The following is a 14,557-nucleotide window of genomic DNA, read 5'->3' as shown; positions in this document are numbered from 1 at the left end:
GTTCACAATGAGTCACATGATTTCCTTTGTCAACTCATGTCATCTTGATAGATGTGGCCATGTTAAGGCCATAATTAAATGCCATCCAGAAATTCTGAGAAAATTGCACGAAAAAGTTCTAGTTTAGTTTAAACAGGGTCATACACTTCGTTTCCATGGCAATAAATTCAAGTTCACTGCAAAAAAAGTTTCGTTTGGAAGTAAAGTTCTGAAATTACCTTCATCATATTTCAAACAGATTCTAATGGGGTATGTTTAATAATCAGATTCAAGTTTCTGGCCTCTGACATGCACCATCCTAATCACAAACTAATTGACGAGTATAATTTACTTTAAATTAGCATCCATAATATGTTGATGGACAGCTCAACTGTTGTAGCATACAGCCCATAAGACTTATTGATATTACAATGATGAAACTGATGTTATATATAGGCACATTCATATCAGAGGGGTGGTTGGGTAGCCTGGTGGTTAAATAGTTTGCTCATAAGACTGGAGTCCTTAGTTCTGTTCCCAATTGGAACAATAAGTGAAGCTCATTGCTGGTGTCCCCCGAGGTTGTATTGCTGAAACTGACTGACTGACTGAGTTTGGTTTTACGCCGCTTTTAGCAATATTCCAGCAATATCACGGCGGGGGACACCAGAAATGGGCTTCACTCATTGTACCCATGTGGGGATTCGAACCCGGGTCTTCGGTGACAAGCCAACGCTTTAACCACTAGACTACCCCACCGCCCCGTATTGCTGAAACACTGTTGAAAGCTGTGCGTAATCATACTCACTGATTAACACTAGACATAGGCACAAACCTGCTTCATGGTTTTATAGCTAGAAAATTCTAGGAATATTCATAATTACACAGCACCTCTTAGTTATAATCCTCAACCACATATCAACATTTGTTAATGACAACAGTGTCAGGTCAACACTACAACCATTACAACACAACAATGCACAGCAAGATTGCTATCAAAGTAATAAAACCAGAATATAGAAATTTCTTGGCAATAAATCAACAAGGAGAAAGTAATCAATGCAAAAACTGTACAAAAGATGAAACATTTAAGACCGTAAAGCTTGAATGATTTAATTACAAGTAAAGGTATCAGTGAGACCAGACCTCCATGAAAAGATGTCATGCCAGTGAACTCCGGTGTACCAGGGTATATCTATCTGTGCTGCAATATTTCATAACTTCAAAGTTCTCCAAGGGTTTGGTGACAGAATATCCTTTGCCACCTCTAGATCCATTCAAACTGTTGGTGTCTGTCAAGGCCAGTGTCTGACAGAGAGATGGTCCCTCACACACTGGGACAAACATATCAGTTTCATCTTACTTCGAGTGTCACACCCATAAAGTCTCACCTGAGTGATATCAGCAAATATCTCATCCCAACTGTAGCTTATAATACACTATTAAATGTACATTGAATAGGGATAGTAGTAACATAGGGGGTGTCTTAAGATGTATATACCCTAGATAGTGTAAAAAGTAGGTACAATACATGTATAATCCCTTGAACATCATAGTAGGAGACCGTCAAGTTTGTAGATGCTGTACGAATCAACCACTACAAAACTTTTCATTTCCACTGTAAAAACATATGATTATGTTTATACAACTGCAACACTATACATTTCGGGGTATGGGATATAATGTAGAACTATTGAATGATACCACAAATTGTTATTCATCAACTTGCACATTGTGCAGGCAGTAAAAGGTATATTATCTACTTATATTTCAAAGAGATTGCGTTAATAGACATATATGTTCTTGGCCACTTGTGAAGTAGAAATTAGAGACATAAAGTATGTGAAATCTTTTATCATACAATTAATTATTTTCCTTTAAATTGTATTTATAATGCTGATTGTAGAATAGACCCTTGTAGACAAAAACTATTCTGGTTTGCTATTAATAACACATATACTAGTATACCACAGTCCTGATCGGGACAATAGCAACGGCATATGTGTATCTTATATCTCCACATTGTGTAAAATGAGTTGACAGTTATGCTGGTACATAAAAGCTATATCACAGGAGTTGACAGTGTAATCTTGAACCAGTGGTGGATATGTGACCACCAACACAATGAACTTGTCATTGTCATTAACTTTATGCTTGTATTTTTTTTGTGATGAAAGAACTCCTTAAGATAGTTATGTTTTGTGGACAAACGTGTTTTTATGTCAACAGAATTACAACTTTTTGTTGTCAACAGGTTAAACTTGTTCAGAAGTTTCTTTATAATATTAAAACAAATATGTAGATATATTATCATTTGAAAAACATTTTCTATAAGCATTTTTTATTTTAAAAGCTCTTTGTAGAGCTTTATTCTCCAAAGTGAAAAAATATTTTTAATTGCTTTTATTAATGCATCTTGGCATGTTTCTTAAAAAATAAATATGTGGATAGTTTTGTTCCCTTGCAGATGACACTAACAAATGTAATATTGTTCCTACACAGAGCTTGAGATGACGCCATCTTTCTTTATAAGAGATCATTCCAATATGGACAAAACAAAAGTGACAAGCCATGAAGACAAACCCCGTTTGTTAACGTCAGATTCAAGTGCGACTATCCAAATGCATGCTTCTGCCCAATCACAGCGATGATTTTCTCTTCCAGTTTGTTTGGTATCATTTCATTGGTTGAGTGAAAGCACTGCGCTGACTCCTTCAATCCATGTCGTTATCGTCACAGAACACATATAATTCATCACACCACATGCAGATGTAGTTTCTCAGTTTACACATTCACAAGTTGTGACACGGCAGATGCAACACTTAACACAATCAAAAAGTCATGCAGCAGCACTTAAGGATACCAGGCAACATATGCATCAAGTTAACTGTCAGTCAAAGTGCATGTCACTCATTTGATAATGTCACTTCACGTAAGGGCCATTTAGTTCGAAAATACTTGGCAAAATCTTAAACATTTCTTTTCGCCAAATTTTATCATAAAAACATTTTCCTCTTTTTAGAATAAAAACTGCCATGGTATTTGATTTGAATGGGCTAGCTTGTGCCAAGATCATAGAACATGACTGTATGAAAAGAAGGTTTGAATGGGCAGGTGGGCAGCTGAGCTCTCAATATATATACCCCACGCTTGTTTAACAAGGAACAGATACACAGCACCCAATAAGTCTCGACTCCCCTAAAATCCGCATATATTGCCTTCAATTGAATTGAAAATGCATACATTCCCCTGGACCAACTGAATACAAGCCATTGGCGAACTCGCTTGAACAAACTGTTACAAAATCCCCCTTCCCAACCTCCCCATTCAATAGGGCACGAATTGCGATTGTGTTCACGGGCCATGCTCGCGAACAAGTGATCTTGTTTGCGCGTCTGTTCTGAAAACAGTCAGTAGGAATACGTCATGTTCAAGCCTCATACGAACAATCAGGGGAAACTATCGCGTGTTGTAAGGGCCTGTTCCCGTCAACAGCTTCCCAGAGGTTATAGGTCATGGTGGCAGGTAGCTAGGACACTTCTCTCGTATCCATTTCACTAAACCGTGCAAATGCCCTTGGATGGGACACACCGATTTGCATGCGTATTTAGATAAACTCCCATGGCTGTCAGTCCACTTGTTTCTCATGTTGGTCTGCTTTAATGCATTCAATGTCCGAGTAATTAAATTACCTGTGTCAAGCAATTCACCTGAGTTGATGACCTCTCACTGACCATCCTCCCATTGACAGGTGAGCTATGCGCTGTCCTCGTCAAACAACAATACAAATACACCTGATTGGAATTTTATCATCCGAAAGAACTTCTGATGGGTGTGCATGGGTGGTCATGCTCTGTCGCTCTTTACACACCAATGTCTGATTGGTGGGATTAGGATATAATTCTGTCCTTTATTTCTGATGAACCAAGATGATGACCAGTGGTTTGTGCTGGAGACATTGTCAGGTGTTCATCTAATTGGGTCTATTGAGAATCCTTGTTTGAAACTATCTAACATCCATACATCCTTAATCTCTCAGTGCCAATTCAGGTTTCTCGCTGAACTCTGAGATCATGACACTGAGATTATGCTGGACATAAACTCTGAACAATAGCATTACTGGCTTCGGTGTTGATTGTAGAATGTCAGGCCTCAGTGAGGTACATAACTACTGAATCTCCACAAGGTGACATTATCAGCTACTGGTTCCTTCTAATAACATCTGTGTCTATCTGATAACATTTATCACCTATCAGTGAAACTAATCGGAATCAACTGAACATATACACCAAAATAATCACAATAGGGAGGAATTCCGTAACCATATCAGGATCTGCTTGGTGTGAAATTTCAGATTTGCCCTGATTCTGATCCTTGTGTTCGTGGGAACCACATCCATACTCCTGTATCATAAAAGACACATCTACACTCTGTGCTTCTTGTCTTCTTGTCTTCTCCCACATCCAGATGAAACATTGTGATTTAACTGACCACTGTTTAAAGTGATGTAGAATTCATGCACTCCTTCATGAAGTGATGCTGCTACTTACCACCATCTTTGAGGGCGTCCCCGGACTCGGAGCTCTCCGCCTCCGACTTGATGTTTGTATTATGTCCCTCATCAGACATACTGTCATCTGGAGGCTATGTCATCCCATCTACAACACAAAACACACACTGTCACACACCAAGAACACTAATAGCATTACAGTATTTATCTATCTGTTCTATGAAATGTCACTTAGCAATAGTCCAGCTTCTTTGAATAATCAAATCTGGACAAGTCAGTCCAGGGATTGACATCACGAACATTGATCTACAACACTGGAATACAATGACATCCATCAGCAAGCCTGTCCAGTCTATTCTGTAAGTCACCATTTACAACAATCATGGGTTGCTGAGGACCAAATCTAGCCAGATAGCAGCACCATGACAACAAATTACAAGAATCACACATCTTTACCTGCACACACTATAACCATGACAGGGTGAGCTACAGTACATGTATCTGTACCATGTTACTTTGAATACAGGACAGCTTTAATAAGTGTTACTAAACATGTATATAAAAGATATAGTTTATATATATTTCATGACAGTCGATCTTTTATCCTGACATAATTATTGCAAGTGTAACATTTCAAAAGTATCAATAGACAATATTGACACCGTGACAAGTATGCCATATTGCAAAAAGAAGAAGTAGGCTCAGTAGCTCACCTTATTTCTTTCTGTAATATTGGCAACATAAAGTCAATTAAAGGGTAACAAGAACAAGCAACAGTAATTAACAGAGAAGAGGATAAATATTTCATAAATGATTCATGCAAAGTATGGAATAATGGGTTAAATAATATTATCAATATGGCTGTTGGCGCCAAAGAGTTTTGAGTCCACTAGCCATAACATTGGTTCTTAAAAATAGTTTCTGTGCATTTTACTGTAACTATATAGACCGCTATTAGCTGAACATCCCAGACCAAAAAGAATTTGACCAAGTTTGGGCTTTCGGCCAGTGGCAAAATTGCATACTGTCCTTTTTGTTTTATGGACAATAAATCTGGAACCATCTAGCAAAGTGCCATGCTCTTATGTCTAATGGGCCTTTTCGTTTCAGAGCCAGTGGAATCATTTGATAAACAACAGGCCATGCCACAAGCTAAATATTTCTCCATACATGATTGTCAACCATTACACAGGGAGCTGCAGTATATTTTCAGCTATTGTTATTCGGATGTCCGAGATTAAGGGACAGTTCCAGGTGGTACCCTGCTGTCGGATCTCAGTTACATGTTTGAGTCAGGCCAGACTTCCTGTGCCTGATGGCAGCATCAACAACAGGTGAAGGGTGGGATGGGCAGGGTCAGAGGGTACAGCAGGATTATCTGCTCTTGCCTGGAGGTCAGAGCCGCACCTCACACATTAGCCACTGTGGCATTGCTTTCTCATTGCATAAATACAATAGTGTTTTGGAGGGATCACTGACCATCCAATCTTACACTGCTATTGAGGTGGCAAGACAAGCTGTGTTGTCAACGGCTTCATAATCAGACATAAAGGAAGGGCTACTGTATAATGGAAACAGTCAGGCCTCCTTCATAAAAACCATGGAGACTCATATCCTTTGACCTTGATTGTAAAATAATGTTTTATGTGAGGGAGTGCAGTGAATGAGCATGCAAGTGATCTGAGTGGATGTTTTGTTGGACATTAGCTTTTTACAGCAAGAAAATGGTTTGCAAACTTGTAGGTCAGGTAACACTAGGGAGCCATATTGATGAGAAAGGGTGGGTCATTTGTTTTTCATGGGTCAATAACCTAGAGCCCCTGGCATTCTGAAGTCAGTTTGAATTATCTGCTGAAACAAATTCCATTGGGTATGAAAGATAGAGTAGTGTCAAATATTGTTGGAAAGGATCACAGAAAGTAAATGGTGGCACCAGTATACAGGTGTTTTTGAAAAGCCAAACTTTGATATGATGCCTTTCACAGAAACATATATCCTATAAAGGTGAAACACATCCCATAAAATGTGGGTGTCAGCTCTAAAATACCACACAGATGTGTGCAACATTGTCAACAGCACTAACACAGAACCACCGCTCTTACTGCTCATATGAGTGAGTGAGTGAGTGAGTTTAGTTTTACGCCGCACTCAGCAATATTCCAGCTATATGGCGGCGGTCTGTAAATAATCGAGTCTGGACCAGACAATCCAGGGATCAACAGCATGAGCATCAATCTACACAATTAGGATACTATGACATGTGTACTGCTCATATGCTTTCCGAGAACAAGTATGAAGTTTGAATAAACATCAGCCCTGCAGGAGTTGCCTACATCTACATTATGTTGTATCATTTGTGGCATCTAGATCCCAACTAGGATGAGAATCCCTGAAACAGGTATCTGTCAGACTCTGGACACACCATCACAAGGCTTCCATTCCAGTGAGCTAAAACCCTGAATACATGAGTTTTTACATATTCCTGAAACACTGTCCAATGGTGATGCTAAAGATTTCACAAGTTTTGTTCTGTAATTGCAGATGTGAAATGATTGTTTATGAAGGAAAGGGACACTCATACAATGTATCCATTGACAACCTTTCTGTAGTCTAAGAGCTCAATATGGTGGCTTAACCTTCTGAATCTCACTCTGCTTCTAGCCATTCCACACAAAAACATGCTTTCAACAAATCATTGAGGAGTAAAATTTATGTAGATTACATTAAGCTGTACAAAGAGCTGTTTAAACAGGATAAAATGTCAACTTATTTGATTCCAAATGAGTGAAACATTGTGGCTTGTGTGTACTACACATAGTCAATAACACCAGTTTGTACACATTGCAGACAGTTTCTAAGATCAACCACTGGAAAGAATGACAGAAAACTGCTATCTATTTAAAACTTACAAACAAGCTTTTGTCAGTAAGTAAAAGGTTAAACTTCCACAGGATTATTCAGATTAAATTAAGTGTGTATTATAGATCAGAGGCTGCTGCTAAACTTTACAGCTGTATACGTCTTTTTGTTAAATTCACGATTAATGTTCCCATCCTGTGCTGTCCTCAACAAAGAGTTGCGTACTCAGTGCCCGTACCCACAAATACCCCCGTGGCTAAATCACCAATAACCTACCAAACCTCCACCTATAAAGCAAGCCATGTAGATTGTACACCAACGCTACAAAAAACATTCACCAGCAATACAGAAAACGCAGTGCGAGAAATACCATTAAAACTTTTTAAACTATATTTGCTTTGAATGTAGAAGAATTCCAAACGACCTCCCATGAGAAAAAGATTGGACACAAATCCCTTGAATAGACAATACTTTAAGCTTTTCATCACACAGCAACCAACATGAAATGAATCATAGTCAATTATGGGCATGTAATATATTTTATGTTATATTTTCCTAAGAACATCAGTTTTAACCTGACACACCATATGTTTTACCTGTAATGTACAGAACAATGAATTCAGGATTTCAGACTGGCTTCATCATCATCTTAAATAAAATCAAAGTGACAAAATCCCTTTGGTGCTCATAAGAAATCTACACTAATAGCAGAGTTGATTGTACAATTCTGATTAAACCATGAACACAGGTTTGTTAATCGCTATCAAAGTGGTCATAAAAGGGAAAGAACATGGGGACTATAACTAAATTACAGAGGTGTTTTAACAAAGTCATTATGGGGAGTGAAAGATGTCCTAACTTTAATACTAGTTTTCACCTGCTCATTCTTTCATAGAGAATCATTTGATCATATACAGGTTTTTTTATGTTGACTATATATGAGATGATGTACAGCCATTTCTGGGTTCTCCATGTGATTTAACACACTTGGAAAAGAAGTACTTCCTGAACCTTGCAAAAGATATTTCTGCAATTAAGTTTGTGTGAACACATTGAGAAGTATTCAGTCTTTATTCTTTTATTAGTGTATGTTGAAGGGCCCATTCTACATAACAAAGTTCTGTAGAGAGAGAGAGAACTTCACAATACATCAAGCAGCATACAGAGGATGTTAGTGAACTGCTTCATACCTAATACCTATACTTTAAGTGTAAATACTTCAATTTTGAACAATGGATACATTATTTCAGGACATGAACATATTAAAACTATATAAGATGGGAAAAGAAAAAGTATGTGTATATTGCAAGACAGTGTTTGTATGTGGAAACATATGACATATCATGACAGGACCATGATAGAGATTTCTCGAAGTCTTATTGAAAAAAATAGAGTGTTTGATCATTACACAGAGATGAATATGTTGTCTTTTACTGAACCAAATATGCATACCTAATAATTTGTTAACTCTGTTATACCAATATTATTATACTATTGCAATAATTTTCCAGAATAATGTCAGTAGGACACTTTCAATACCGTAGCAAATTTTAACATGACTTTCTGTATTGTTAGCAAAATTTGAAAAATCTTTTAGGCATATTGGATGGCAATAAGTGAATATCCTAGTAAATAAACTGGTCTGATATACTTCTATTGTATTGTGTCCCTTCTTGTACATCTTAATTTCTTTATAGGATGAGTATTTGATTTAATACAAATGATCTAACAGACACATTAAGATTGTAAATGGTCTATCAATCAACATGCATCTCTATACCGCAAAGTATTGTGATGTCATGTGCCAAATTGTGTGGCTGGTATGATAATTGGTTTTGTTTCATAATATCTTCATGGGTTTCTTGGCATTTTAATATGATAATAAAGTCCTCCGCATTAAATTTGATACTGAAGAAAAGAACATATCACAAAAGAAAATATCACTAAAACGTGATAAATCAATGAAACTGTTATTTCTCACGTTTCATCTGGTACCTAACACTCTTAAGAACCAACTAATCAATCAAACAAGCTATCATTCTTCTGACATAAAAACATGTAACTATCTTTCAGTGTAATAGAATACATGTTCAACACCACAGATGTGATATAACTTGGTCATTAACATGCCAAATGTAAAGTTAACAAGGATTTTAAGTTCATACATGAGCCTGTGCCTTATCCGAGAGGCAAATAAATGAAGTCAATATCAACAGTGTCACATTGAAAGCCTCCTCTGTGTTAACTGTGGGAACTGACCGTGCACAGTGGCCTTTAATGACAAATACATTGTTTGTTTGTTGTTACTGCATTTAGCAATATTCCAGCTATATGATGGAGGTCTGTAAACAATAAATCGAGTTAGGATCAAAGACTGACTGACTGACTGAGTTTGGTTTTACGCCGCTTTTAGCAATATTCCAGCAACATCATGGCGGGGGACACCAGAAATGGGCTTCACACTTTGTACCCATGTGGGGATTCGAACCCAGATCTTCGGCGTGACGAGCCAACGCTTTAACCACTAGGCTACCCCACTGCCCCTTAGGATCAAAGAATCCAATGATTGATACCATGAGCATCAACACATACAACTGGGATACAGGACATGCATCAAACCAATCAGAGAGTCAGACAACCAAATATTATTAGTTGCATCTTATCCCAAGCATGGTTTGTTGAAGACCAGTTCTAACCAGACCATAATGAGGCTTAGTCTCTGAAAATATTACAATTTTGAAAGAAACAAATTACCTTTTATAATTGAAAAGGAGCCTCAGTATAACTGGAGATCCCTGGATCTGATGAAAACCTAGACTTACTTCATGTATGGTTTTGCATCACAGAAAGAGCTGGGAAAATAACATTGTTAAGGGACTGTGAGACAGAATAGCATGGGTTGCTAGAGATTATTTCTAACTCAGAGTGAGTGAATGAGTTTAGTTTTACGCCGCACTCTACAATATTCCAGCAATATGGCAGCGGTTTGTAAATACTCGAATATGGACCAGACAATCCAGTGATCAACAGCATGAGCATCGAGCCTGACCACCTGATCCCGATAGTCGCCTCTTATGACAAGCATAGTCACCTTTTGTGGCAAGCATGGGTTGCTGAAGACCTATTCTACCCCCGATCTTCACAGGTTTCTAACTCAGAACTTTCAGATGCTAGGACTGGAGGTTACAGAACCAAGACCTGGTATCTTGTGTGATCATACCTAAATGGCAGTGTTGCTTGTGTGTTTCTTCACCCAGAAACAAGGCTTAGGTTGTGGTTATAAAATTATCACCTTCCTTACCAGTGGCATAATGATGGGTTTTACCTCGGGTTGACTCAACATGACTTCAGTGCTATCATCCTAGTTCTTGTAGATTACAATCCAGTAACATCAGTTATTGTATAATAATTAAAATGTATTTTGGTTGTACTAACACAAGTTTGATTGGATGATAAAGTTAGTCAACATGGAGACACGTGAATTCCATTGAAGATTAGCTTGTTGAATAACCTTGAGCAATCTAGGTTGTACACATGCAACTGTCATGGTTCTATTGTACCATCTTGGGGTTAATACATCTGTACACCCACTTCGGTCATCCCATGCTCTAAAACACTTAAATGTGCCATACTTGTGTCCAGATGTCCATCCACAATACGCAGGGATTTGAACCATAAATCACCAACACCCACTTGATATGTCCATGACTACTCCTGCACTTCCTGTTGTGATGTGCCTAATGACTGTAATTTGTGAAGGATAATGTCTCCCTTATTCCCTACACAATTAGATGGCTCATGTGGCCAGCCAGCTACCATCACTGGTGTAATACTGACCAGCAGTGATGCAATGGTGTGTGATAACTACCATTATATCATAGGGAGATAATAGCTGTACTTCACCAACTGCAGGTAATCCTGACCATGGATGGTGTGGCACACTGACCAGGTAATCCACCATGGAGTGTACATGCCTCATTGAACTGGCTAATGGCTTACAGGTCCATCAAAACCAGTGCATGTGTAACAGATATGTTTTCATGGATAACGTCTATCCTTTTCATCATTGTTCATCAAAGGTTAGCTTCATCTGATTCCGTGTGAGACTGTCTTAAAATTTGTATTTTGACTATATCCTCTCACATTACAAATAATTGGGGATTATTATCTTTCAATACAGGTCACTTTCTCCACAATTTGAATTGTTCAGCATTTTGAGGAAACAGAAGCATTTTGAGGAAACAGAATTATACATGTTCAGTGTTCCCTGTTGCCTATTTTTGGGGACTAGCAACCAATAGATTGACATTGATGGGAATTTCTTAATCTGGAAATATGAAGAAGACATGTAGTGTAATTTGCTTTCATAAAATACAATTTGTAGCATATGTATCTGTTCTTGGAACCTTCAAATATAGAACATCAGTGCAAATATAGAACATCAGTGCAAAGGAACACTGAGTCTTGACTATCCTCAGAAACATATTCCTTTTGGATTATGAAAAATATATATAAACATATATCTTATGCTCTTACTTTCTGGCACAGCAGTCAATATAATTTTACTCATCCTCTTTTAGCCAGAGCTGCATATAAAAGGTATTTTAATATACAAAACTATTCCTCCAAGATGGGTGAAAAACAGAATCCTTATTTTCCCTTTATTATCAATAAAACCTGAACAGATAATAATTAGATGGTAGAAACAAACATCAGCACTTTCTCTACAGTTTCCTTTATCTATAAACCTCATCATGTAATGCCTCCCTGGAAAGTAAGCAATGAGTTTTCTAATGGTGCCTGTGGATACCTTGAAATCGCAAGTCCAGCACTTACTGCAGGGTAACGACCCTCTAGAACACCTTCAAGCTCTTTTAACACAGGTAGCAAGTGCCATCATGAGTGTTAATGGTTCTTTCATAAACTTCACAAACAGTTGCACACTTGGAGAAGGGTTGCCAAAACAAACTGAGGTACAATAGCATGAGTATGAATTGGTAATAACAGCATGCTTGTTCCAAGCAAAAAGAGCATAAAATATGCATAAAATTGCTGTCAGCATGAAGCAGTGTGGTGATATATCCCTGCTCAGTCATAAATCATTGATCAGGAATTCACCTTCATGACTTTAATGCGAAATGAAACTTTGACTGCAAGCACATGTGTGTTAGTGAAAGAAACCCTGGACAAACTTGATAGAACATCTCTAACCTTGTTGCCACACAAGGTCTGAGGAATTTAACTATCTACTTGCATCGTTTACTTTTTCTGTTCCAAGTTTATCCCACCAAATTTGTCTGGGTCCTGATAACTCCCACTGTGCCCATCGTATCTCAGCCTGCAGACTCAACATTTAACAGAAGAAGATCTCATTCCTTCTGTCCTGAAAATTTATCATCCTCTTACAAATGTTCATACACATCAAAGAAAATCAGCAATATTGTTTTGATATCAAGTTGTCTTGCTATTGTAACACTGATCCCCTGATCTCTTGGCATAGGCGCCATTCTGCTATACTTGGTTTAATTATAGGATTGTTCTAAGAATACAAAATGTCTGCCAAAGAAAAATGGCTGTTCTAGCTTTGTGATTAAAGGTCATGTGACAGCACAAAATGGAGTCAACAAAAGCAGTGTTAGATTAATGCTTAGTCTCTGAAATTCATTTATACTGAAAGAACCCAGGTGAGATTGGAGATTCACAAAATGGGTAACATCTAGACTTGCTTCATTAAAGGAATCTCTGGTAAAACATGTGTCCATTGTACGATTCCAAATTTATCTTGAACATGGCTTAAAAAACCATGGCCTAATAATGACTATACAGGAGATCCTAAGAAGCTGAGCATATCCTGCTTGATTGGTGGCACCTGTCACAAACACATGCAAAGACCAGGCAATTGTTCAGTAAATACATGTCAAACTTAAGAATTGCATAGGATATCATTTTGCCACTGATTGTCAATTTAGGAAACATCCTTTTCTTGTCTACCTGACAATACATGTATATCTTCATATAAATGCCTGCTATCACATCTATGTAGAATCAAGGCTACACCCAACCCTATCCCATTGAGGACATGCTCTTATACCACTATGTCCTGACATAAAGTCAAAGTGGAGCATGTCAGTATCATTTTCCTGGATCCCAATTAACAACATCTCCACATCTCACAATACCATCACATCAACTCTACACTTAAGCCAGTATCAGTGATAAACAATTATAAGGAGATCTCTGAACACTCTAATATCAACCCCTAAATAAGATTTGATTCCTGTTGTCTGCTTTTTTCACATGTCTTAACGTCACAGCCACCATGTATGCCATGCCTTGCTGAGTCACGCCCCCAGTGTCTAAGGTGATGGGTTTATATGTTACGAGTCATTGTTTTGTAAAGACTGCCGATAAGAGAGAGGCATGCATAACTCCTGAATCTCCTGCACTTGAAATAACCACTGACCTAGCACATACATTCTATAAATAACCTGACGCAGTAAGAAAACAATGTGAAGAACACCAGTTACAGTATTATAAATAGTTCTTTGAAAGAATGTAGGAAACACTGTGAACAACGGTCTGTTGAATGAAAGTTATACAAACTGAGAACCATCATGATAAAATTAGGCTTAAAATTCTTATTAAAATCAAGAGGCCCAAATTCTCATTGAATATCGGTCCTCATATCCGGGATAGAATTTATGAAATAATTAGAATATTTAAGCACAAATATCTAGAACAGATAATTGCATTAAAGTGTGAGTATTTGCTAGCACAACAGGTACGACTGGATAAACTTCAGGTAAAGTCATTCTTATCCCCTTCCCAGCTCAGAAAATTAACAAACTCTAAGGTTCCTTTATTAATTATTTTGATTTCAACTTGCACATACAATTATTTTGGTCACTGAATTTGGAATTCAATTCCTATAAATACCCTGAAGCCATATGTTTTTCAATGGCTTCAGTAATGACAGTGCTCAGGTATAGAACATATACCTTGTTATGGAATCTTAACTTGAAGCATTGGCCTCAAGCCTAAAACAATTAAACTAATGATTAACCAATACTATCATGTACATAAATGTGTCTCATTTACAGCAGAATAACTCTCTAATAAATGAACAGAACTTTTTCCTCTCACTCAATAAAAAGAAAAGCCACAAAGTGAACGACCCAAGACAGACTGGATTGCGATAAATAATAGTAG

General features: G+C 37.6%; 1 protein-coding gene across 2 annotated transcripts in view; it reads right to left on the bottom strand.

Moving 5' to 3' along the window:
- The window catches only part of LOC124262687 (zinc finger protein GLI4-like), a 124,968-nt gene that overhangs the window by 62,382 nt on the left and 48,029 nt on the right, over window positions 1-14,557 (bottom strand). For both annotated transcript variants that reach the window (XM_046697202.1, XM_046697201.1), the window contains one exon: window positions 4,530-4,637. In XM_046697202.1, the coding sequence (XP_046553158.1) occupies window positions 4,530-4,608 (79 nt within the window). In that variant the 5' untranslated portion in view covers window positions 4,609-4,637. The remainder of the gene's footprint in view (window positions 1-4,529; window positions 4,638-14,557) is intronic.

The sequence above is a fragment of the Haliotis rubra genome, unplaced genomic scaffold, assembly GCF_003918875.1.
Source record: "Haliotis rubra isolate DU_JTF1 unplaced genomic scaffold, ASM391887v1 Scf85, whole genome shotgun sequence".
NCBI lineage: Eukaryota > Metazoa > Mollusca > Gastropoda > Lepetellida > Haliotidae > Haliotis > Haliotis rubra.
The sequence above is the reverse complement of the archived record's forward strand: the minus strand, read 5'-3'. Positions and strand labels throughout refer to the sequence as shown.